Raw genomic sequence first — 27343 nt, 5'->3', positions numbered from 1 at the left:
TTGAGGGGGTTCACGAGTGGATATTCTTGTGACATTCGGGCTCTCTTTTTAGCACCAAAATATTGTTGCTTTGATCCCACCAACCATGAATCGACACAGCTTGATTCTATCCCGAAGGTACAATCTCATCCTGATAGCCCACATGGCTATTATGTGTGATGGTTGGAGTCGAGAAAGGTCTGGCCGAAGCGATCCTGAGGTGGTAGCTGAGCATCGAAGATCGCTTCCAAGTCAGTCTGAGGTGGGCCCTAGCGTCCTTGGTGCTCTCGGGGTGAGCCAAGGTGTGCCTTGACTTTATCAGGGACCTACACAAGAGGTTAGTATCGAGGGGATCTCCCGACCCAACTCCTTCGATGAAAAAGTTAGTTTTCATGGAATGGGAATAATAGAATTTTTCAAGTTTGATCCTTTGTTCAAGTCTTGGGATTAATTTTTATACCTGAGCGACCGACCGACAAAGGAAGATCGATAGTTAATGGAGATCGATCATACATCCTCTTGTGGCTCATTTGTATAGACGGTTGATCGGTATAACTTTATACGGTGCATCAATGAATATAGGAGCGCTGTTTGCCAATCTTGACGGTCATTAGGGACAAACGGACGATGATCATCTGTTCAAGCCAACCAAGGGGGCAAACCAGCTTGGTTATCAGTCCGTCCCGCTTTCCCCTGAACCGCGATCTGCTAGGAGCGGTAGGTTGCCGCCTTACCATTTACCACTAGGAAAAGGTGATGCGGATTTTTCTTTTCTCGTAACAGTGTCTTGGTGGCAGCCAGTTGGCAGGTCAAGATTAATGTCGACGTATTTTCTATCAAAATCTTTATAACCAATACATTCTTTCCTTCGATTCCAATTTTACTAACAACGCTGGTCTGTGTTTTACTTTCTGGTTCAGATGTCACTCCACTGCATCTTAGATGTACGTGTACGTGGATACGCATAAGATATTAAGATGTTGACCTCATACTCGATACATGACCGACCAAAACTTGTTTATTGAATTATTGTGTCGAAGCATGGCGCCATCACAAATATGATATTGTCAATCATTGCATGTTAAATATTCACATATCGTTCTAATCTTCCTCCATCCTATTATACGACCCAGTTAGCTTAGATGTCGCATGTGGTCATCCCCTTTGTAGCAGTCACGTCATGGTTTACCACGCTCAGCTCTTGATTATTCCTTTCCTCTCTATTTTAACTGAAGGCTACACGTAATTGCTTGGTCAAGCATTCCTGAACTGAATTATTGCACAAGGCATGGCATTAAGTCACAGCCAACTCCGTAGTCCGTTTTCTTTTGAATCGCTACTGTGGTTCTGATGTTCCGAGGTTTCATTCACGATGGGCATTGTTATCGAAATGATCTAAAATATGAGCCCTCCAAATTAGAATCGGAACGTGACTTGTTCATTTTTTTTGGGTCCTCCGGCACATCCGTGATATCGAGGCTCTTTGAACAGTGATTTTGTGTTCACGGCTTTGACGCTGAGAAAAAGATAGATGTGCTTTTCTCTTTGAGCAGTGTTCATAGATTTTTCTTTGACACCGAGGCTCATATCGAATGGAGTATATGAGATACAAAGAGAATCCCACAACGTAATCTCGACAAATCCAAGCTCCAACTTGATATTATTAGGTGCATGCGTAGATGCATCTTGACATCCATCAGGTGGTGCAAAGTCAACTAAATTAGGAGTTGGATGCAGCTCGAACTATTTCGTCAATCAATTGAGCTAAATGGTTGTCCAGAAAACGTAATATATTGAGACGACAGTGAAGGTCCAAAAAATGAACTCCACCTGGTTACCCTTGGCCACCTCATTTGGTATGCATGCGCCGAGTCAAGAGACTCATCGCCAACCTGCATCATCTTGTGACGGCGATATTATTTAGACGGCCTTACGTTTGACTTCGTCAGGCCATTCCCATCGATACTTGGGCGAGGAACCGGGAAAGCCCGTGGGCCCCAGTGGCAATGCCGTCTTCAAGCTGCCTATAATTAGTGCCAGCTCCTCGCCTGCCCCCAATCTTTCTACAACTTTTTGGGTCGCCATTCCTCCATCTGACTCTCTCTCTCTCTCTCGCAATTTTTTTCTCTCTTTGTATCTCATATACTTGCTCGGTTCTTTCTCCTCTGCACTCGACAGAAGCTTATTTGTCTCCAAGAGCTCCTATTCTCCTTGTTGATCAGCCCTCCTCTTTAGGTGCAAACAAATTATGGTGGTATCAAAGAGAAACCATCGATTCTTCAAGTTTAGAACCCCACAACACTATACCCTGCGCATCGCATGCACTCTCTCCAAATCTTGTTAGTTCGATCGTGATTGACTGCTTTTTAGGATACCCGCGTGACAGGCCAAAAGGATTTCCCTACACCTCATCTGAAAGAGGAGGTTACCACCACCATAATCACTGCAAAGCACCGACAAAGAAGTTGCACAGAAGAATTCTCCACGAGAGAGATGTCGCCGCCCTGACCTGATCGGTCTTTTCCCACCCAAAACTCGAGTTATTCGGTCGACGAGCCTTTCGTGCGGTTCATAATTTTCGACAACATCAATGGTAATCGGGAGGTACCGCCACGATTTCTCACGTGCCCTGGGGGTTGTCAACATGGCCTGGATCATGTTGCGGATCGACTACTCGAGGCTTTGCTGGCAGCTCTTTGGCGTCTTCTCTTACGAGAACCACGAAGGAAAGCCGCGCATCTAGCGGCACCTCAACCTCTGTATTCCTCCACCTTCCCCGAACCTCTCCAGCTGACAGCTGCCGGCGCTTCTTTTGCTTGCTTTTCTTGATTTCCCCTTCTTTTTCCTGGTATCCGGCTTTGTTAAGGACGCTACTGGCAGAGGCCATGTTCGAGAAACGGCGTGCGGAGCGTGCCGTCGTGGAAAATGGGTACGTCGAGACGGATCCGGTGACCGGTCGCTATGGACGTGTAAGTGATGATTAAATACCCAGATGTCTTATCTGCAATTTATTTTATTTTATGCGTTATATTACGGTGGCAGAAATAATCGTAAGCAATATGCTTCGCTATTAAGGCTTTTTGGTAGTGGCATGTTATTTTATGTCTTTCGGGAAGGCGTATCAGTCTCTGGATGCCATGCTCCTCGTTTCCTTTTGCAGCTATGCATACAGTAGCAATGTGAAACGTACATACGTGTGATCAATCTGGTCGGTGTTCTACATGCTGAAATACAAATTTGCTATTGGTGGTATTTCCTATGCGATCTCCGCCCTCTAAATGATATATGCTTGTATACGCTTTATTCCATGAGTGTACACATGATATGCACTTGAGAAATATGGCGTTGAATGCTTTCATGTCGATGTTTTACCTCTTCCTCAATCTCAATGTTATACCACAGTCTTTTTTTCTTCGACTGGAAAGCTGTCTCCCAGCTAATATACTTGGGCACACGTTTCCAAGTGTTGCCAATATTAAGATGGTGTCAGAATCATATGCATGGTTCGCCAGATCTAGATCTCCAATGAGACCAGTTCTTTGATCATTCATGAAGCCAACTTTTGGCCGCGAATCATAGCATGGCAGTCATACACTTTGGTTTTTTATATATATATGCAGAAAGAGACGCGAGACCAATACGCTATAGTAAGTGAATGATGGAGCCTGATTCATTTAGGACCACAGTTTCATTCCAGGCATGTCCAACTTACTGCCTGCAGGGGTCTTGAAGTTGCTCAGCATCACGTAGGCAGTGACCTGTCATAAATTAGATTCGTGTGAAATGGTAATTACCGGGAGATCAAATGCGTACCAAGTCGCCGGCAGGTAAATCACTAAATTTTTTTTGTAGGTGTTTAGATATATTTGAGAGTACAAGTGATGGGAGATCCACCAAACATTTTAAAGAAGGTGCAACGATTAATTATGCAATTCAAATATTTGAAGAAGACCTGCAACGTTCAAAACATCGTTAAACCAAGGCAGCTTATGATCATGAGCGAGTTCAACCTAGAGACTAAACTTAGGGTTTATCACCCTTCCAAATGTACGTATCAAGGAAAGCATTTGCATGGGCGGTTGTTTCGGCCAATTAATAAAGCTTTCAAGTATATATTACCGAGTTATTCTAAGAATGTTGTTTGATGATAATGTAACATTTTCTGCATTCACTTTGGATACTATGAAAACGACGAGTGTTTTCCCTGTGTATTCTTCCATGCTAATTTTATTTTTCTTTCAAATAAACGACTAGTGTCTCACGTCTTCTTTTTACCTGCATGCCTTGCAGTTCGATGAAGTACTTGGTAAAGGAGCGACGAAGACAGTGTATCCTTGGAACCACCGATCGATATCGATTTAAGACAAATTGTAAGTAGCGAAGCTAGATCATGTGACACGGGTTCCTTGATTCAGGAGCTTCAGCTACAGAGCTTTCGATGAGGTGAATGGTACGGAGGTGGCATGGAACCAGGCTATGCTCTGCGACATGATGCGCTCGCCTGAAGTATTGGAGCGCATGTACTCGGAAGTCCACCTCCTTAGCTCCCTCTGCCATGAATCAATCATCAAATTTCATTCATCCTGGATCGATGTAGAGCATAGGACTTTCAATTTCATCACCGAGTTGTTCGCCTCAGGCACGCTTCGACAGTAGGCTTTCTTAACTCCTCCTGTTATTTCATGCCAATTTGACTCAGACTTGGTTGATCTTATTAGAGGTCGATAGATAGCAGGCTCAGTGATCTAAGGTTGAGCCTAGTGAAGTAGCGTGGAAGATGGGCTCGCTCTCTGTATGTGGTCATTCTGTCTGAGCAGAGCCGTGCTGTCGTTCGTTATTCATTTGATCATTTGACTTTGCTGGTGTCGGATGAATTTTGACTCAACAGATTTCCAATTTTTGTTGTCTAAAATCTCTTTACGTGGTGCATATATAGAAAAGATTCACGGTTTATCTTCCAACTAAGTAAAATGATGCATATATAGAAGAAAAATAATAATAAATTCAAAAGCCATGCAGTTGGAAGACGAAGTAATCTGAGAGAGATGGGTTCAGGTATCGGCAGCGATATCAGCAAGTTGACATAAGGGCTGTCAAAAGGTGGGCCCGGCAGATCCTCGAGGGGCTTGCGTACCTGCACGGCCACGATCCGCCCGTGATACACAGAGACCTCAAGTGTGACAACATTTTCGTCAATGGCCATCTCGGGCAAGTCAAGATTGGTGATCTTGGCCTGGCTGCAACGCTCCGGGGTGCACAATGCAAGCACAGCGTCATAGGTGATCACTAATACCCTCTCCTCTCTTGACTCTTGATTAGGTTCCATGATCGGTTTTATAAGGTTCTTTGTTGACGCGAACACTCATTTCTTTAGCAAGAGTTGATTAAATCATTTATAAGAAAGAAAAGACTCCCTGCAGCTGCTACGCTTGAAGTTCTCAGTGCTCTACACCTTTGCTGCCGCAGGGACGCCAGAGTTCATGGCACCAGAACTCTACGAGGAAGAGTACAATGAGCTCGCGGATATATATTCCTTTGGCATGTCAGTGCTGGAAATGCTGACCTCTGAGTACCCCTACAGCGAGTGTTCAAATCCTGCTCAAATTTACAAGAAAGTTACTTCAGTAAGAGCATTCCTTAATTAATGCCATGCTCTACACTGTTTTGCCTTGTACTTCAATAAAAATACTTCGATTCGGCTTTCGTCTTTTAAAGGGAAAACTGCCTCATGCTTTTTACTGCATCCAAGACCCTGAAGCTAAGCGTTTCGTCGGGAGGTGCCTGCAGAAAGTTCCCGGTAGATCCTCAGCTAAGGAGCTCCTTCTTGATCCCTTCCTCGCATTTGAAGATCCAGCTCCTAAGAATCCGGCCAATGACGTTAAGAACATCGTATCAGGAAATCATGATTCATTGCAGGTGACATATCATCATGATCTAGATCCTGTTGTGCGTACTACTGACATGACAATCACCGGCAAAATGAATACTGAAGATGACGCCATCTACCTCAAAGTGCAAATTGCTGATAACGAAGGTGTGGAAACTCTACGTTCATTTTCCTTGCAAATGCATGTGGTTTGTATTGCTGATCAGGTGCTAATCTAAAGTCAACCCATCTGCTTCGTACATACTAACTTTACCGACATGATCTAGAACCTCGTGTACGATATTGTTCAACATGATCCCAATTTGACCCTGCCCAGAGTCCAATTTGAAACTAGTGCTGCTAAGTCTTTCTCATACACTCGGTGCTCGTGAGAAGTAGTGGGTAAAGCTATAACTTTCATGAGTTCACATAATATGTCTGCGCTGATATTGGATCATAACTCAAGCATGAGTTTAGTTTGATTTGCACTGTACGAGTTTTTTTTAATAAATAGATGGTACAGTCAGTCTGCTGGCATACATGTCTTCGACATAGCATATGTACGTACAGATTAATCGCACTACAGGCTTTGGCCGACAAGCATGTTCTTCGACCTGAAACCTCAGACATATCTCCATCGCTTGTCTGGACCTGGTTCAACCTCACTCGCTACAGCGCTAACATTAGCAGCATTGTAGAATTATGACATCTTTATGCTTGGCATGATGTTTTGCTTCTTTGTATATTAGGTAATGCGAGCAACATATACTTTCATTTCGACATCGTCAACGACACGCCGATTGATGTGGCCAATGAGATGGTAAAGGAGCTGGACATTACTGATCGAGAGCCAGCAGAGATAGCGGAGATGATCGCCCAGGCGATATCAGCAGCGTCGATGTCTGGTTGCAAGGAAGGTGTTCTGGGAGACTGGCCCCATGTGTACAACTGTGGATGATGAACAGGAGGGAAGCAGTCATCCTTTCTACTGCCTCTCCTCCCCTGCTTCCTCCCAAGGGTCATCAGTATTTGGGATGAGTTCTTCTCGAGGGATCTTCTGCCAGAAACACAACCATCACCAAGCAGACTGGCTTGGAGGTATGTACAAGTCGTCATTATCGACGGTTCTTACCCTCTGGTTATATAATCTCCGGATCACTGTTTAGTTACAGATGGACTAATGGATGATGAGGACATGAGCTCCATCCATTCTACTAAGTATTCTGCTGTCAACTACGTATCAGCCAGTGAACAAGAGAGCGACGGAACCTTCCACCAAGGGGAACATCAGCTCATAGCCAACAGCCACGAGTCAACACGGTTTTGTCTGGAAGAAGACCCTGCAGAAAATGAGTCGATAACCAATCAGCTCCACAGGAAGTGCAGCGCCTCGGCAGAGGCCCGGGGGGCTTCCAGTGTCCGAGGAGGCAAGAGGCCTGTCGATAGCCGGCGATTGATGAGGAACCGATCGATGATAGATGTGCGAAGCCAGCTGCTGCACAAAGCTCTGGTCGAGAAGCTCAACAAGCGCATGTTTAACACGGTCGGCTCGGTAGAGAACATCGATCGGGTTCCAGGCGCCATACGTTGGCCCTCGCCTGGCTACCTCTCCAGGAGATTATAGGAAGAAAACGCAAGGCTCTGCAGGTGGAAGTGGTTAATTAATAGACTTAATACTCCAAGAAAGCCTCTGATGTTATGTGGTGTTTGATGCTGATACGTACAAGTCTTCACGAGGTGGGACTCGAGTGGACCCCCATGGGATGTAAAGTTTGTGTGTGTGTATATATATATCATCATCATCATCATCATCATCATCATATGTGTGCCTGTATATAACTGGAACTCGGCAGAGTGTAAGTGTTGCTACCTGGAAGAACGGAAGTATGTTCCCCACCTGAAGTCGAGTCGACCACTGGTTTGTACTATGGTATTCCAGAGCCGAACGCTAGCTGAAAGCTTTCAGGGTCATTAATTATCTTTGTGAGGGTGATTACCTTTGGCATCATCATTTAAATTTTTCGGTACCAATATGGGCCATCTGTAAAGTCTAACTCAAAATATTCATCATAAATCATCAAAATATGGAGAATTATACCCAACTGGTAATAGAAAACCGCATACGTTGTGGAGAGTGGTTTGGTAAACTTTTATATGCCACACACAGATGTTGCTCTTTAGGCGAAGCCCATTTGTGGATGAGGTCAGCCCCTTGCATCCGCTAATGCGTCGGGCAAGGCAAACTAGGTGTCCTTTCCCGGCCAACCCACGTGTACCTATGCAACGAAGTCCAAGCGTGGCTACACAAGGAATATATATATATATATATATATATATATATATATATATATATTGCACAAGTTGGTTGGTTGAGTGATGAGATTAATCCAAAATTTCGAATTCTAAATAGCTGACCTCAAATTGGATCGGTTTGGATCCTCTGGCAGCTGGAAATTGATGTGCGGATGTTGGGCCGTAATAATTAGAAGAGCAAGTAGATATTGGATGACGGTAGGGGAAGCAAGAGCTGTGCATGCCTGAACCAGCAGGATCGTGCAAAGTTGGAAACGAAATGACCTCGCCATATTCACGGATTGGCAAAGCAGATCCGATCCGATCCGATCCGATAGTGATTAATGATACACGGTGGTGGGTGGCAGGACATAATTACGGTGCAAGATCTCATTCTTTTAAAACGTCTCATCGCGATATAGGAAGCGCTACATTGCGCGCATTCACACCAGCAATAAGGAAACACAAACTATGTGTTCGGTCGAGTCGGTCTCTCTGTGTCGCCGACAAAGGATTTCGTGCAGGATCTACTTTTTCTTTCTTTTGGCTACAGTCAGAGCGAGTCTTTAAAAGACTTGGGGTGGGGAGGGGGGCCTCGTATATCATCATCATTTCAGACGAAATCCACCGCAATTAATCTGATGAAGTTTGTTTACTGGAGTTTTGATGAGCCCACATGGGACATTATCAAGTTATTTTGCTGCTGCTTCTTCTTCTTCTTCTTCTTCTTCTTTTTAATAGCATCATCATTTTGTACAATCACTATTTTATTTGCTAATAATTTTGCACCCCGTTCCAAATGGTCTGAGGTCACCATATCAGGGCCAAAGCTTGCCGCAGCAGGAAGATCTTACGTATCTTGTAATTTTGTCGTCCCATAGCTCAGCTTAAAAGCGTGCTGCATCTCTCTAGGGGTAGTCACGTTTGTGCTTGGTATATGATCGCGAACCCAATCATGGAATGCAATTGTTGTTATTGTTACACTCATCTTCATGTAAGTAAGACGCATAAATGGAGAAGGGCAACTGGGCCTTCCTTCGCTCTGATCGGATGGGATCGGATCGCCACTCTCACCCAAGTTTAAGGAGGTCGTCGGCTTAGTATGATTGTAAACATGAAAGGAGAATGAGATTTTTTTTCTTGAGCTTGAGATGCGGTGGTTGGTTCCACATTTTCAATATCTGTGAAGAGATTTTGAGTTGTTTTATTGTGTGAACCGTACGTCTCACTCTTATCTAACAAAATAACAATAATAATAATAATAATAATAATAATAATAGAAAAAAAAAGGGGCATGATTTTTCTTCGGTGGAGGAACAGCTTAAAGATTGGGTGGAAGCAATATGGGACGTGGTGGAAGGTGGTATGATGGTGAAATATCAACGTGTGGAGGGGCCTATAGAGCGGAACGCGTAGCTACCAATGTTTCCTTGCAGCACCAGTTTTAATAGTCATTGTGAGATCAGGGGGAGGGACCAAACAGTGTGACAGAACCTTCCCACGGCAGTTGCAGTAGCAGTAGCTTTTGGATGACAGAGACGAGAGAGCAGCAGCACTGTGCATTACTGGATCGATCGGCCTCCATGGATTCGTAGCTCTCCTGGCTCCCACCCACATCCATATTATGTCCATCTAACTCAGCAGTGACTGGGCATGGCTACAGCGCCCAACGAATAACTCAAAACTATGACCTGCAAATTTCACGGGACGAGTAAACAAATCGAAGGGATGGCTTCCCGACCTCAACAACAGCTGGTTTCCTGTTGCTAAAGCAACATGACCTTGGAAGCAGGAGGCCCGCCGGACCTTTTTATCTACGTCTTGCTGTGGCGTGCCATCACCATCATCATCATCATCATCGACACAGTCGTCTCATTTTTCATTTGAAACAAAGAGGAGAGAGAGAATCATCATCAGCAATACGTGATGAATAGTGGCTCCCATGCATGCCGATAGGGAGGTGGTAGGGCTCACAAGGATCTTCATGCCAGCCTCAATCATTGAAAGTCGAATCTGTCGTCTCTGAATATAAGACAACGAAGTGTAAGCGAGCTATTCTCGCCGTATCGATTTATTCATATGGAGTTGGGAAATTTGTTTTCTGTGTTCGAGGGAAGTACATGAGCTGTTTCCACTCACCCCCATTAAACTCATGCGTGCTCTCCTCCTATTATTTGCAGAAAAAGAAGAGCGTCAGTGGAATTTTAATTCGCAAGACAATTGCCGAGATCCAGCTTCTGCTAATACGAAACCATGCACAAAGGTCATCCCCGTCCACATAATGGGGAGACAATTGCCTCTGCTAATACGAAACCATGCACAAAAAGCCATCACCATCCACATAATGGCGATTGGAATATTAACCCCCAGCAAAACCCGTGGATGCTTCTTGTGTGCTACTATTATCATCCATCCAAAGAGCATGTCGCCTACCATACCACCGCGTTCTCCCTGTGTGCCGCTATATATATATATATATATCTCTATGAATTATTCTGGTTCAGCTGAGTCCATCCCAGCATACTTGGGTACCATTTCTGATCACATAAAGGTTGGTGAGTGTTTCGTATGGTGACTTTTGGGATTCAATTATCGTGCACCGGGGGATCTCCACTGCCTAGAGTCTCTGTTCAGAGGTAGGCTAAGCTAGCTCCTATCCTCAACAATTATTGCCCATCAAATCAATCCTGAGCCTATCTGTTCGTCTTCACATCTTTGTCACGCTCAACACTGATTTCACTAGTACCATATAAAATGGCAACCACAGGATTTGCCGTGGTTGACAAGGCAATATATCGAGGGACAGAGGACCAAATATGGGAACCAATTTTAGACATATAATACGTATATTAGAAGTTTAAATATTCTTTATTTAATACAATCATCAATTTTAGACCATATAATACGTATATTTGGAGTTTTTTGTATGAGACATGAGTTGAAGAAAATTAAATATTCTTTATTACATGTTCAACTTTTTAACAAGTCACACCTACTACATAATGTAATTAGCTCATACATTAATAAACTTCAAAATATTGATTTAGACTTTGTTAAAATTCACAAATTCAATTCCAAATTGAACTCAAGTTTTGAATCAAGCTAAGAATATGTAAAGATCATAGTTAAGAAGATTGAAATGAGAGAAACGAGGTGAGAGATGTTGGAAATTCATGTGTGAGATATAAGTTATATTTCTTGCAGCTAATATTGAAAAGATTAGATTATTAGTTTGAGTGATCTGAAAGCATATACATCAGATTTGATATCAATTTAACCCCCAAGTTAAATTTTAGATTGTGGGTCAAATCTAATATAGGTATCTCATCTCCTTTGATCCTCGATAATGTCAGACTATTTCATTATAGTGCAACTAATATTGATTTAGTCAAACTTGTAGTTTAACTTTGATAAAATCTAAGATGATTAATCCGAGTCAATCTTATCAGAATTAATATATATTAAATTAGACACCAATTCGATAAGCAGGTGTTAAAAAAGCAAATCTATTGTTCAACTTGAAAGATGACTCAGATGTTTTATCCCAAGAATATTGTTGGCGGTATTGGGTAGAACACCAAATCCACTGGACTGATCGGGGTCCTATAAAATTACGTTAATAGTGAGTGCGTGCGTGAACAAAGGGCTATGGAAAACGAAAAGAGAGGAATAATTGATTACACACGGAGAATGGGAGAAAAATGATAATTTCTATTATGATAGATGCAAAACCATAGAGAGCTAATTTCTATTGTGATAATTAATGAATGCGTGCGTGGATATTACTTATGACCCAAGTATTTGGTTGCTGTTGTGGACAAGAATAGCCAAATGTGGTCTATTGAAGCCAGCGTACTTCGCGGGGCTGTTCAAGAAGCATTCTCCCTCATCTGCGGTGTCGGCGTCGGCGTCTAATTCCGAAGAGAATTAGTGAAGAAGAGGCGGTAACTAAGAGAGACTATGTGGTATTCATCATATTCTATCAAGACTATGCCAAATATTGAAATCCAGGAGGCTTGCATGCTTGTCAAGAGGGACAGTAGGTCCAATAGGCGAACATTTGGTGGGTGAGGAAAGGTTGATTTCTCTTTTACACCCACCCAGCTACCTTACGTCTCCCGTATCCCCTACTACTATTACATTACAGGGAATGCAATTAGTGTTGGAGGAGGGAGAGAGCGAAGCAGAAGCAAAAGCAAATGCAGCAGAGACACTGCGCTTTGACGCCGGTGCAAGACGACGAAGCGGGATGGCGCGGTCGATATATGCGGCGGGGGTGGTGATCCAAATGCAACATATACAAATCCTTACGCGCGGGCGTCTGCGATCTCGTCCACCTACGTCTATGAATGAGTGCGGCCTGTCTTTATCTCATCCTCGAATGAGTGGGTGTATGGTCACTGTCGACGCCTCCGTCTCACCCGCATTTGTAGTGGCTGTATGTTGTTGTGGGTCTTACCGACGACAACTCTCATTGTCGTCAAGTACAAAAGAGAAAAGAAATCATCTTCTTCTGAATCTTTTTCTTTTGAAGACGGGCATGATTGCAAATCCTGCAAAAATGGAACACTAAATCGAACCAATCGAAGTCCGTAAATACATAAAAGGCTATAAGAAAATACTCCGCACAAATCACTTAGCGAACGAACGAGATGAGACAAGACGAGACGAGAGGTCGAAACTATAATACTATGGCTCATTATATGCATAACATAAAGGTTATCATCGATGACTTGACTTTAGTAAGTCATTCCCTCAGAAATGAAGAAGTCATAGTCTATACTCTCAATGACCTACGAGACAAATACAAAGAATTGACGGTATTAATGAACTCTACAAACTATGAGACAAATTTGAAATGCGGTGAATAGATGGCATGACTAATTATCACAGCGCAAGTCAGTCAAAAATCCAACAGAAAGAGCAACCAAAGCAATAAGAACATCAACAAATGATTGACCATGATGCCTCCTGGACATATGGGTAACACACAAATATATACTTATCAACTACACAAATAGCATTTCAATCACAACTTCAATAACTATCAAGGTGGCAACTTTGATACCCATCAGTAACTCTCGCATTCTGATCATACAAACCAACATAAAGTCATCTTTTAATTATGATAAAGTCAAACACTTTGTAAAAGTCTGTCGATCTTGACCCTGACTTAATGTTACTAGTCACAAGTGCCTTGCAAGCCAATCATATGAGTAATGACACGTGTAACATATTGCATAGTCTTTTTACTTATTATTCTTATTTGATATTTTCTCACTTTATGATTGTGTATTGCATATATTTTAATGTCCTTGGATATGTGCAATGAGAATTAGATTATGATGAAATCATGATAATGAGACCAATTCACATATAAACATAGACGCTAAATATTCTCAGTTATAAGTTACTCAAGAAGGTTATCGAGATAGCTAGAAAGACCGGTATGCTGCATACCCATCGATATGATAGAGACGGTTAGCCTCACAACTACTCATGTGAGGACATTAGGGATGCAAAGCAGGTGTTGAATAGAGAATGAGTTCATTGAATGATCTGCTGATGGAATGTTAGATGGTTAAAGATACCTCATTGTCAGACAGCGATTTTATGGTCCTAGTTGTGTGTTTGGTCCTCTGACTTGAGATACTACCCTATATGAGTTCAATACTCTTTGATACTATACTTATAGGTTTGGAGATTCCAGATCTAATACAACCGGTTATCGAGAGTGGTAACTAACCTTACAAGGGCAATTACGTATTAATAAAGGATTATCCACTCTCGGTATCATGAGAGGAATGTCTCATGTATTCTCGCTCAAACAAATCCCTAGTCTAAAAGAAGTTCTCTAAGAGAATCTGATTAAAGCGAGAATGAATAGATTTCATATGGGTCTGATAGCACCATGATTGGTATATGATCTTTACAATATTAGATGGATGAGAGACTATAGATACATGACAACTGAGGGCAGGTAGATCTAGTGGATTAGATCCTCTTGTTTGGGGATTATGACATAATGGTCTAGAACATCCATAATTAATGAGTTGAGTAAATTTTCATGGGATAATAATTAATTGAATTAAAATTAGTTCAGATAGGTATAATATCATGAGATGATAATTCACTGTATTAGAAGGATAATTGGATAGAGATTCAATTTTCATTATACTAAGGATAATTAGATGGAGATCTAATATCTAATATGCTAGGAAAATTGAATATAGATCTAATACTTAATAGGGCAAATCCATTAAAGTTAGTAGTAGGAGCTCTATATAAAAAGGGATGTGGGACCAGAAGTGTTATAAAGCTAAAATCTTAGCCGCCACTTCCTAACTTCTCCCCTACTTCTTCCTCAATCGACTCTCCCCTTAGTGTAAGAGGGCAGCAAGATGACTGCTACCTACTATGTTGGTGGTGGTGTGCGAAAGCAAGAAAAGAATGCGTCGAGGGAGAAGGTGTGTCATCGCTTTATCCACCATTTAGATCATAGCTAGAGAGGAGAACGGAGAACGTAAGATATCCTTCATCCATAGACTAGTGTAGTTTAGGGATATATGAGATCTCTTAAGTGAAATCATTTCACATTTTACATAGTTTTCAGATTTGATAAGTTTTTCACTCCCGATCTTGTGCGCGATTTGATATAATTTTATTTCTGGGAAACCAATTTCTGTTTTTATTTTTTAACTACACATGTGATACACTACAAGGTATCATAATAACTGCTACATCTAATTGACCTCAGACAAATATCATGACTACTCCGATTGCTCATCCAATAATTATATTGTGAACTCCGATGCTCCTTATCATATCACCTCTAATCTACAGAACTTATCGATAACGACTATAAAGGCAATGAAGACATCATCATTAGTGATGGTAACAGAATCCCCATTACTCATACTAGTTCCATAATGTTTAACTTGTTGGAAAATCTTGGGGGCGACATCACATGCGTAGTGGAAGAATAAGAAAATAAAATCTTCAATTTCTCAAAAAGATGTTCGTCGTAGTGCGAAGATTGGTGTGCAAAAATCTGTAAAACAAACTACATATATAATATATTGTGTTACCTAGGGAGATCGTATATCCCTGTTTCCTTACAGATCTCTAGGGGAGGGTGAACGAGGTTAAGCGTCCTCCTCTCTAGCGATGATCCACTCAACAGGGCTGCGACGATGCTCCTCAAAACTCCAAGCCTGCTCTGAGGTGGAGAGGGGGAGGAGAATTGGAGAGGCAAGTAAAGGCTCTAGCATATGAACCACTGAATCCCTCCTATTTATAGAAGTCCCCTATCAAACCCTAATGGACCCTCCCCTAGTGGGTATTGGATCTGCATCAAATTACCCAAGCCTTTTAGATTAGTGGATCTCTATCCAATAATCTCTCATGGGCTCTTATTGGATCTTGTCCATAGGATCCAATAATTCAGATGCTTATTGGATATCCAATAAGATATGGGCTCCGGCGGATATCCCATATCTGAACCTCTACTCACCGCAATGCATATCATATGTGTGTGACCCTCTAGGCCCAATATCAAGCTGGTTGTGAGTCATACCTGTCAGAACTCCTTCTAACTTAGTGAATTATTATCTCTATAATAATTCACTCGACTTATCGACAACGGATGTACTATGCCACTACGCCGTAGTCCCTATACGATACAGGGGAATCCAATTAATTGGACTTGTCTGTCCTCAGTTACCATATACCTATAGTCCCTCATCCATCTAATATCCCAGAGACTGTATATCAAATCAAAAACTTTTATTCTTGTAGTTAATGAAAATCTAAGTTTGAGTGGCACAAGTCTCGCTCTAATCGGATTGTAGTTAATGAAAATCTAAGTTTGAGTGGCACAAGTCTCGCTCTAATCGGATTTTCCCAGATAACTCTTTCTCTCTCAAGCCCAGAGAACTCTCTCTCTCTCAATCCGATTCCCATTGCACGGATCCAAGGATAAGTTAATATAAAGTGATAAATACTAAAATATAATAAGCAAAAAAATTTTCGTGTCAAGTCACTCGTGTCATCACTCACATGATTGGCTTGTTAGGCACCTATGACTAGCATAACTCACACACCACCACTTTTACACTTGATAATGTTCTATATGCACCTCATATTAAAAGGAACCTCATTTTTATTTTTTAATTCTGTAAATAAAATAACACCTGTATTGAATTCTTTTTTGACTATTTTTTTGTAAAGGATTTGAGCACGAGAGCAACCTTAGTCTAAAGCTAGAATAAAAATAACATTTAGAAGTAATTTTTAACTTCATAAATCACCTAGCCCTAGTTTACTCTTTAGTTGTAGTTTCAATTGATGTGTGGTATCATCGTCTTGATCATCCATCGTCCTCTATTTAACAAAAACTATTTTCTCATTATTTTCTTTCAACTTTCAAAACAAGTAGTATTATAACTCATTATGATACTTGTCTTCGCAATAAAAGTCATAAACTATCTTTTATAACATCTATCATATTATGCTCTAAACTATTTGAAATTATTTACACAGATATTTGGGGTCCTACTCCAACCACTTCTTTTGATAATTTCAAATTTTATGTCATCTTCGTAGATTATTTTACTATGCACAAATGGTTACATCCTCTCAAACGTAAATATGAAGTTTTCATGGTCTTTACCAACTTTAGAAAGTTGGTCAAAAATTTCTTCCAATCTATAATTAAAATAGTTTACTCTCATGGCAGAGGTGAATATCAAGCCTTAACATCCTGTCTCCTTAACATCTTGTCTCTCATCTTGTGGTATACAACACATCAAGTCACCTCTACACTCTCCTCAACTAGTTGGCTCTACCGAACACAAACATTGGCATATAGTTGAAACCGGTCTTACCCTTCTACATTAAGCTATAATGCCACCAACTTTTTTGTTAGCAGCCTTTCAAACTATAGTCTACCTCATTAACCGCATGTTAACTCTAGTTCTATAGTATAAGTCATCATTTGAAAAACTATTTCATAAAATCCTAAACATTCAAAAACTTAAAGTATTTAACTACTTATGTTATCCATGGCTACGCCCATATGCTTCATATAAGATAACATTAAGATCTAAGTCATGCATCTTCATAAGGTACTCTCTTGAACATAATACTTTTTTATGCTATGATCCCCAAACTCAAAAAGTCTTTAAATCACGCTATGTCATTTTTTGTGGAGTTTACCTTTCTCTTCCAAAACCATGGGTCTCCTGCCATGCAAACCACTCCAATAACTATACATCACTTGAGTACACCTTAGACCCCATCAAACAAGCCTCTCACCATACCATCCATTCTTTCCCATCAGGATATACACTCCATTATAACTTCAATTCAGCAACTCGTCACTCTGTCCACTACTTCTTCACTTACTTCTTCACAAGTTCACATTATTCATGAAGCAATACCCTTAGAAACACAATCAATGTCTTTGCCTTTTCTTGAACCTATTGATACAAAAGTGCCTCAGTCTGACCAGGTACGTATCAGTGACTCTCCACCAATACCTATACCTATTATACAACCTAACAATCACATCGCATCTAGACATCTCATTTGTGGTCAACAAATTATCATAATTCATGTATTGACTATCCACTATACATTGGTCTGTAGTAAAACTAGTCATGTGATATATTAAAGGGACCTTCAATCATGAACTCTTTCTTCATGAATACTCATCACTTCATCTCCATACCTTTGTCGATGCTGATTAGGCAGTAAACATCATTGATAGAATATCTACGTCAAGGTATATTATCTTCCTTGGAGCAAATCCAATCAGTTGGAGTTTAAAGAAATAAAAGACTGTCGCAAAGTTTATAATTGAAGTCGAATACCGAGACATCGCCACCGCTGTTGCAGAACTCAATTGAGTTACGAATCTGCTAAAGGAACTTGATATCAACTCTATTCGCACTCCTACAATATATTGTGATAATGTCAAAGCCAACTACTTATGTGTCAATCTAGTATTCCACTCATACATGAAACATATTACTATCAAATTCTATTTTGTCCGAGATCAAGTTGTCAAACATAAATTATGTATTTCTCACGTATATATAGCTGATCAACTAGTAGACTCTCTCACAAAATCCTCGCCCATAAAATATATTAATTGCATTGGTTCAAAATTGACATCCTTCGTATGAGCTCAATTTTACGGGAGCATAATAGAAGATAATATTTTCACAATTGTCAGAGAAAATCTCTCCTATCTAATTCATCTTGATATAGAAAATCTTTCCCTCTAACTGGATGAATAGAATTCATATTAACGAAACTTAACAAGTCTGATCACGTCGACCACACTCAAAGCCGCATTCTTCCATCGTGACCGATTTAGCAAACTCCTTTAGCTCTTCGCGGCAGCAAACCAACGACGGTGACGACCCTGAGGACTAGGCAAAGAGAGAAACACCTACGGAACAAAAGGAATCTATCGACCCACCTATCCACCAACCACGTAAGGGGTTCTTCTTCTTTTTATTCTTAGTTAATTTTCCTTGGTGTTCGTCCTTTCTCATGACGTACACAACATGATATTTGCAATCTTCTCTTGTCGGGCAAAGGAAGGACAAGTCGATTGGTTGTCCATCCATTCTTCGCCTCCCTCCTTTCGGTTCTCGATTCATGATTGCTTACTCCCAAACTTTTAGCTGCAAGGGGGTGAAAAGACAAATTGTTTTGTAAAGGTCAACACTTCCTTGCCAACTAATTTGACTTCCCCAGTTAATTTGAGAAGACAATAGATTCTAGATCTCATGAACTAGCATCATTAGTTTAGGGGAACGAAGAGTACTCATGAGTGGGGGAGGTGGCGCGACTCACCGCCGGTGCCTGCCGACCTTCCTCCCCTTGCGTACACTGCGTCGTAGGTGGGCTCGCTCGCTCGCTCTCTCTCTCTCTCTCTCTCTCTCTCTCTCTCTCTCTCTCTCTCTCTGCGCGCGTGTGGGGTTCATCAACCGGGACGGGTACAGGCAGCAGGTGGCCGGACACGGAGGTGAGTGACGTTTGATGAGATTTGGCAATTGGGTGGGTCCATCGCATGCATGCCCATTTCGGGGTTGTGCATCAATTCGTGTTTACGTGACTGCCATGGGCGCATTCATGCAGTGTCGCAGGAAAAAGGAAGGAAAAGTCGCAGCGGCCAAAGTTTGGGAGTAGATGGGGACACCAGGATCTGCATGCACGCTGCGATCTAGCTGGCCAAACATTGATGGACAACCACAATGTTGGCGTAATGAGTCTGCCACAGTTTTCGAGTCGGTGTTACCGACAGCTGACGAAGGGAAAAAGGATTCGGACCATCCTGTGATCGTTGCAAATATAATATTGAATCTACTTCCATGAGTACAAATATTTGCAAGGCTTTTATTCAATTTCGTGGCACGCTTCTTGTAAATTTTCATTTTCATTTTCATTTTCATTTTTGTCAACCATTTGTCTAAATTCTCCATCACATCTCTATCAAGTTTTACGGATAAGTCGAAAATGCTTTTCTTACTTACCGGATTTATGATTACTCCGCAAGTCAACGCTCATTGATAGCTACATCAGTTTTGTATTAAAACCTAGGGATGAAAGTCGGGAAATTTGGGAGCCGACGACGACGAAACAAAATATATGTTGATTTTTGGATCATGTTCAAGATTGGCATTTTTATCCCCGTAGAACCAACATCTCTTGTTCGATCACTTTGTTCCATTCCAGTCGGATACAAAAAGTAATATTTTTCGATTGGAAAGTATATATTTTAACTGAAAAAAAGAAAAGAGGACCGAATTACTTGTTCCCTACCGTATCAGCGGTATGTCTATTTTCACGACCGCCAAATCAACCAACGACCGCTGGCTATTCGTCTCACGTCGTCAACACTTGAAAGTTCCGCTCGTTCGTTTTTGTTGTGTCTTTGCACCATTGTTTAGGGATTAAGTCAAAATGTTTTCTCCATTTTCATTCATTTAGTAGAAAAGAAAAGGAAGTGGGTTGATCTCCCATCAATAGACAATTTTTCCTGCTCTATGTACTTATCTTCCATTGACTCTTGGTCAAATTTCAGTGAAGTAGTATTGGCAAGAAGTCAACCAGAGACACGAGCATTGTCGTCGAGAACCGAGCAAGAATCGTGAATGGGATACGACTGGGGAGAACACCCAGGTAGAGAAGAAGCGAGTCAGCCAAGATGTGCGAGCGAGCAAGGTGCATGGAAGAAAAGAAAGGCAGGCAGAGAGATGCAACGCACCACGTAACAAGCTAGTTGCCGACCACTTTCCCACATATTTCCCGGGAACCTTGGTGACCGCGATGGAGTACTATACGTACAACCGGGGACCAAAGAACATTTAGAACGTGCGAAACAACATAATAATAACAATGACTTGATGATTCCCACAAGACGAGGTTAAAAAGAAACTGGTTATGATAATAACAATAACTGCGTGCTGCGATTATGTTGGAAATTCTTTGATGCACACGGAAACTGGCATTGCGAAAGATGGGTTGCTCGGAATTGCCCGGACGAGTTTTCACTTGTCTTGAGAAAAGCACTTTTTGTTTTTGTTTTTGTTTTTTTTTTTTCGGAGTCCGTGTTTCTGATGTGATATGTCAAATCCTTAAATTTTCTAGGTTTCGTATTTCAAATATCCTCGCTCTTATAAAAGAGAATCCTATCTTATGATTATGATGGGATGTCTCAGAAGCTATACCTGATTAATTTATCCAATGGACTGCAGGTGACCAAACAAGGGCCCAAAGCATATATATATATATATATATATATATATATATATATATATATATATATATAACAATCCTCTTCACAGTAGATAAGATATCGAGCAGATCTCAAAGCTTCCATTAATTTGCTAGAGCTGAACCTTGTCCGGTCAAATTTACTCGGCCGTGTTCCTGTTTGCATGGTTCTGGAAGTTCAGATTTTTGAAAGTTCTAAAGACTGTCTTCTACTTTTTCTTGCATCGTTTACTGACCCCAATTCAGCGAGGCTTGTACATCTGTTGCCTAGTCATTCCGGAGAAGGGGAGAGAGAGAGAGAGAGCGATGCGGGTAAAACAGTGACTTTGACTGCGAAAGTAACAGCTACGGTGATGCTGCATTTATGACTATAACATGTAGAATTACAGCGTACAGTCCCCTCGGTTGATTCAGTTGGTTTATGCCAGAATCTGTCAGCTCTTCCTCTCTCTCTCTCTCTCTGTCTCTGTATCTTGCACGAGGGACGTTGAATGTTGCCCTTGGGATCCCATGGAGTAATGTGAGAGATGTATACGAAGAAACAGTGAGGAAAGGTGGAAGATTTGTTTCATTTGGTGTCCTTGGATAGGTGAGACAAGAGGACGTCTATTCACTTTGAGCTTTCCTTGTGCCGTTTGCAAATGCCTTCCGTGCTGCATTTGAGATGAGAAGACAGCAAATTCTGATATCTTTGTCATGGGACCATTCCATACAAGTGGCTGCAGCCCCATCGGAATGATCTTTTTATTGGAACTGCTTTAATGCGCAAGTTAATGCTGTTAACTTGGTTGGAACCCTCTCCTCCCCATATATGTGGTTCCACATCGAGATGAGTCAAGGAGCAGGTCATGGCGTATCATGTCATTACACATGTCCTCTTTTTTTTTTTTTCATTTAAAGTAACTTTCTGCTCCCAAAGATTAAGGATCTTGGCCGAAACCTTGCTGCTGTGACACACACACACACACTCACTCGTTTCTTTCTTTCTTTCTTTCTTTCTTTCTTTCTTTCTTCATTCCTTGTTGAACGCCGGTACATACAACATGATTGGCTGGCGCTAAATGATGAGAGAGACATGTTACAGTAAATGCTTATCTAGGGTTAGGGTGTTCACAACCCCAAAACAAAACAAAACAAAACAAAAACTGACTTACTTGGTTCTGTCAGAGAATTCAACCACCGAGCAAGTGCTTTTTACTTGATTTGCTCTGCTCTGCTCTCTACCGAATTAGACTCGAAGAAGCCATTCTATGACACCAACATTATAAAAAACCATATCCCCCTAAGATTCTACAGTTTAATACTTCGACATAGATCAAACCATATTTGCTGGAACGCCTTCACGATGACGTCGTGATACTCGTCGGAGTTGAGCGACAGGTAACAAGCAAGCAGCTCCTCCAAGTCTTTCGATGCCCGGATATTGTTTTCCACGATCATCTCCAGCATGGAGTCCCTGAAGTCCCTCTGCGGGTCCGACGACGACTTCACCACCGCAAAGCTCTCCGATAAGCCCATCCTCTGCTTCGTTGCCGTCGCCGATGTCGTCGTCGACACGGTGCACCTCCTGCTGCGGTGGGCCTGAACTTTCTTGCTCGCCAGCCGTGGAGAGTTGGCTCTCATTCGAAGTCGATGAAGCCCAGGAGAGGACTTCTTGACTGGAACCTTGTTCTGCGCCTTTCCGAGACTGACGTTGTGACCGATCCCCACCTTGTCATCCACGTCGTTCTCCTCGGATTTCGCTGCTTCGGGTTCTTTCATCCGGGGCTTTGTGATGATCGGACGGAGTTTGAGCTCTGAGACCGAGTCGAATTCGTCGACCAGCTCCAGCTTTCCAGTAATGGAGTTGTTGGTGTCCGTATCGATGATGATGTCCGTGGCAGAGGATCTGAATCTGCAGCTACCAGAGTGTTGCCACGAGGCCAAGTTATTGTTGTCCTCGAATCCGTCGTCGCCGGAGTAATTGATCTTTTGGAATTCAAGATCCTTGACGTCAACGTAGTAGTCGAGCGGATAAGGCGGAGTCTCTAGCGACGCTGCCGAGGGGAACTCGGGGATGGATTCCGTATTCCAAGATCTACAGGTACAACCAGCAGAGACAGAGGAGGCGACCAACTTAGGTTTGGTGGGAGATCTGAGCGGCTTCTTCCTGCCTTTCTTCTTGGAAAGCCTCGGAGCTTCCACGGGGAAATGGGTGTCCACGGCCTTGGAGTGGGTCGGAGAGAAGGAAAACCTCTCTGCTTCCGTTCTGTTGGGATAGTAACAAGAGGCTCTGTTGGGAAGGAGATCGGTCTCTGCAGGTGGGAATGGCTTTGATGTAGCGGCTGCAGCTGTTTTTGAGGACACGCCTAAGCCACTCCCCGTGAAGTGTGGCGCGCCGTGGTTCTTGTTTCCTCTGTGACTCATGTCTTTGAGCTTGTAAAACCAAGCACTGGGCATCATGTCAGAGAACCTAAATCTATAGTTCCCCATCACTCGGAAACCGAGTTCACGAAGAAAAAGAAGAGCAGCAACTTGTAAATGGAAGTGGCCTAGACTCACAGGAAAGGGCAGGGAGAAGGAAGCATGCTAGACTCACAAGAACACTAAATGATCAGAAATACCAAGGAAACTGTGTGCTTTTTCCCTGCTTTATCTCATTCTGAACCCACCACAAAGGAGAAAAAGAGCCAAGAGCCTTCCGATTCCGTGGTAATATAGAAAAAAACACTTACCAACTTTTCCTTGTCAGAGCAGATCACCGACTTAGACATGGGCACAAGAAGCTGCCGATCTAGTGGTAAGACATCTCAAAAAGAACATTCCGACCCTGTGCCCTCAAGAGTGGCTACGCCGACCAAGCAAAAGCCGAGCTTGACAACGCCACCGTAGAGGGGCATACAAGAAGAGGGAAAGGAAAGCCAAACTGGTTATCCTCGGTGTGCGTGCGCGCGCGCGCGCATGTGGTGCGAAATGGTTCTCGACATGGGAGAGGAGGAGGAGGGCAGGGGAAGGAGGAGGTGGAAGATAAATAGGTGCGGGGAGGGAAGGAGATTTAAGGGTAGTAGTAGCTCTGGGAGGGGTCTACGTAGTAAAGAGAGAAAAGAAAAAAGAAAAAAAGAAGAAAACGAGGAAGCCATGCCATGAGATGGTTTGGTTTCGGTATCGCAATGTATTTGGCGGATGAGACGGAGAAGATTCAACTAAATATGTGGGTGTGTGTGATCATGATGAAGAAGCATCGCTGCTGGTTTGTTGTTTGTGCAGGCAGTACACGGAGGACTCGGGGATCATACATCAAATATTGTTCCTTTTCACGGCTTGTCGGAGGGTACAGTAGATTCATGTAATGTTGGTCGACCAACCGCGGATGGGTTATCTATCCATCCATCCCCCTTCCTCCCCCCGATTTCCCAGTGCTACTAAAAACGTACTCGTCAACGACATTTGAAACCCTAAATATCTGGCTGAGCCTGTCCGATCGGCTCGATCGTAAAAAGGAGAAAGAACACCGAGCGTTGCCATTTTTGATAATGGTGGTCTGATAAGGAAGAAGAAGACTGAAAGAAAGAAAGGAAAAGATTTCTTTCTTTTTTCTTTTTTTTTTTGGATCACCATTAAGATGATAGAATGACCAAAGATCTGACTGACATCAAAAGCTGAAGAAGAAACCACCACGGATTAATGAACGAGGCAATCGAGCAATCTTATAATGGATCCCGCCGAAATCATGTTGTGAAGAAACCCGAAACTCGATCCCTTTTTTATACCTCCCGATGACGTACGTACCGATGGCATGTGATTTACGATTTGGTTGTCGGCTGCAATACAATTAATGTCGCATCATTTCCGTGCGACTTCTGATGTGTGTGTGTGTGTGTACATACATAAAAGTGGATGGGCCTGTTTCCTGACCCATCTCGATGGTAAGTCGACTTGATGCTCTCCTCGGCCCCAAATCCAACCCCCCCCAACTAAAACCTAGTCATAAAATGAATTGTACATATGAGGAGGGGGGGAATACTATATATAGGAACGCCCCGATGGCTGTCCATAACGTGGGAAGCTACGTAGCAAGTCGCAGCCTCCTCCCTCCTTCCTCTACCTCGGAAAAAGCAATCGTAACGCTGAGAAGCCACCCACTTGTGGGCCTCCATCCGCACGCAAAGCTGACTCTGATCTGCATCGCCTCTCACGTATTGTTGTTACATGTATAGCTCTCTGCCCGTCTTTGTCTTTGGACTGTGCAACTATTTAGGGAAGCTCTGATTTCTTGTCAGCCAACTGTTTCTGATTTGCTATTACACCTAAATTTTAGGCACCACCTCCGTGTATTCACCGTTTAGCATCATGGTGTCATGCAGCTATGCAGTCAATTTAGATGCTACCCGAGACGAGATGCTTACCGTCGGACGTAAATTTAGATGCATTACCGACCCTAGCCAAAGACGGAGATTGCATATCTTTCAGGTTCTCCCTCCGAGGTTGGGCCTCGTGTCCGGGCACAAACGTAGACCACTCCATCTACAGTGAAATAAGCGTATGGATCTTAAAAGAAAAATACCAAGTGCTTCGTCTGATTCCTTTCCTCGGGCACATATGCAGCCATTAGCGTGAGATTACAAGTATACATTTGGGAAGTAGAGGCCCTTGAAAATTTGTAGGGCAAGATGCAGGGGATCGATTTCGGTGGTATCAAAGCATCGATCATTTCATGATGTGCGACTAGGCTTTGGATGGTGAGCAGAGCACCAGAGCAGCGTGGAGAAGAACCGGACCGGAAGATAAATCTCATGGCTCACGTAACGAACGAGTGGTCTCTCACGTTAACCAGAGCACCAGATCCAATGGTTCTCTTTATTTAGCAAGAGAAACTGGGCAAATGACGAGGATTTTTTGCTTTTTCTCCGGAGAACGTCGTCTGCTTGTTATATACTTGCTATATCTGTCGTCAACCCCCGACGGAGTCACAATTATATATACATAATTATACACACAATGCGATAATCAAGTATGTTTTCCTTGTAATAATGCATATATAGATAGATAGATGAAAATACAGGATATACCGACGACCCCAATGTATTTATTTGCATTTTGTATCTAAAAAAAAAAAAAACACTTGTCATTGAAATGGTCGCGGTGCTTTTATTTTTGTAATGGCTTTCCGAAAAGGACTTGTCATTGATCGCCGTGCCGAGCCTTTCTCTCGGAGGAGGACCCGGCAGAACCTTTGATGTTTTTTTCTCTCGATCCATCGTTGTCTTATCTGTTTGCTGTCTCCGTATTGTCCCTGAGTTTGGGCTGCTCTTCGCTCCAATGCGTCTTATGCTTCCTTTTCCTTGATCATTAGGCTCGGACACCTTTCCGTCTAACGATAGATAGTGTAAGATCCAACAAACAGGTTCTGCTTATTTCGACAATAATCAATGTCGAAACCCTGCGATGCAGATCGCAGCTAATAAGTAGAAAATCCAAGCAGGGATTCGTTTGTTTAGTTAGCATTAAAAACCGAGGTCACGCCCCGCCCCGCCCGGTGGTGCTGCACACCTTCTTTCACTTACCATAATGAAATGAATAGTTGTTGTTAGGCTGTCCGCTTTCAGGATTGCAGTGCAGGCTACTGTAATCGAACAGTTGGCCATCCATACACAGGGGCGGTACGCTTCTGAAAATTCATCTCCTTCTTCTTTCTTTATCCAGGATAAGATTAGCTCAATGCAACTGCTCTTCTCGTAACGACTCGATCGATGCATGAAGCCTTAAAGTACCATGAACTTAAACCTGCGTCATCAACCCACCCTAAATCACTACTTTTTTGTGAGAGGAGCAACAGCGTGGAGAGAGAGAAGGTAAACATAATTTTGAGATCAAAGCGAAAGCAAAACAAATTAACAAAATGAAAAATCACGGTATCTTTGTGGAACACGGATTCGAGGGGAAAGAGATGTTCCTTGGTTTGGCGGCGAGGTGTGGGAGAGTGAATCCACGATTTCATCTCAAAACACCCAAATTAGTGGGGCAAACGGGCAGGGCAACAGCAGACCCGCCCCGCCCCCAACATTTGTTTGTGTGACTAAGCTCAAGTCAAAGTCGCCGAATGTGGATTTCCATTTCGATTTTAGGGTCCTTAACGAACCCAAAGGGCGACATCATTCCCTCGCCACGGCGAGTCTACGATGGGATGCTCTAATTTCCGCCTTCATTGTTTCTGAATCCACGCTCGATACTTTTCATTATCTTAAACTTCTCACTTGCTAACTCGTTGATAAGTCCAGTGGAGTATAAGGATTTCTTTGAGTCTTTATCATCGTCGATGTTAACTCGTTGATAAGTCCAGTGGAGTATAAGATTATAAGAATATAATATTTCATCCCTTTCAAATATCTTATTAATTTTGTTTAGCCTTCTAGTGTTTTATTTTTGGATAACTCTAAT

General features: G+C 42.4%; 1 protein-coding gene and 1 pseudogene across 1 annotated transcript; one reads left to right on the top strand and one right to left on the bottom strand.

The window, feature by feature from the left end:
• The first annotated feature begins 2054 nt into the window (after window positions 1-2054).
• LOC135674863 (probable serine/threonine-protein kinase WNK4) lies at window positions 2055-7662 on the top strand (annotated as a pseudogene).
• A 14301-nt stretch (window positions 7663-21963) lies between these two features.
• Window positions 21964-24047, bottom strand: LOC103986063 (transcription repressor OFP2-like). The gene has a single exon (XM_009403939.3). The coding sequence runs from the start codon at window positions 23396-23398 to the stop codon at window positions 22217-22219; it is 1182 nt and encodes a 393-aa protein (XP_009402214.2). The 5' UTR covers window positions 23399-24047; the 3' UTR covers window positions 21964-22216.
• Between the last annotated feature and the right edge of the window lie 3296 nt (window positions 24048-27343).

This window comes from Musa acuminata, chromosome BXJ1-5 (assembly GCF_036884655.1).
Source record: "Musa acuminata AAA Group cultivar baxijiao chromosome BXJ1-5, Cavendish_Baxijiao_AAA, whole genome shotgun sequence".
Classification (NCBI taxonomy): domain Eukaryota; kingdom Viridiplantae; phylum Streptophyta; class Magnoliopsida; order Zingiberales; family Musaceae; genus Musa; species Musa acuminata.
The sequence above is the reverse complement of the archived record's forward strand: the minus strand, read 5'-3'. Positions and strand labels throughout refer to the sequence as shown.

Coding starts and splice junctions, on each gene's coding strand:
- LOC103986063 (XM_009403939.3), bottom strand. CDS start 23,398: ATGGGGAACTATAGATTTAGGTTCTCTGACATGATGCCCAGTGCTTGG.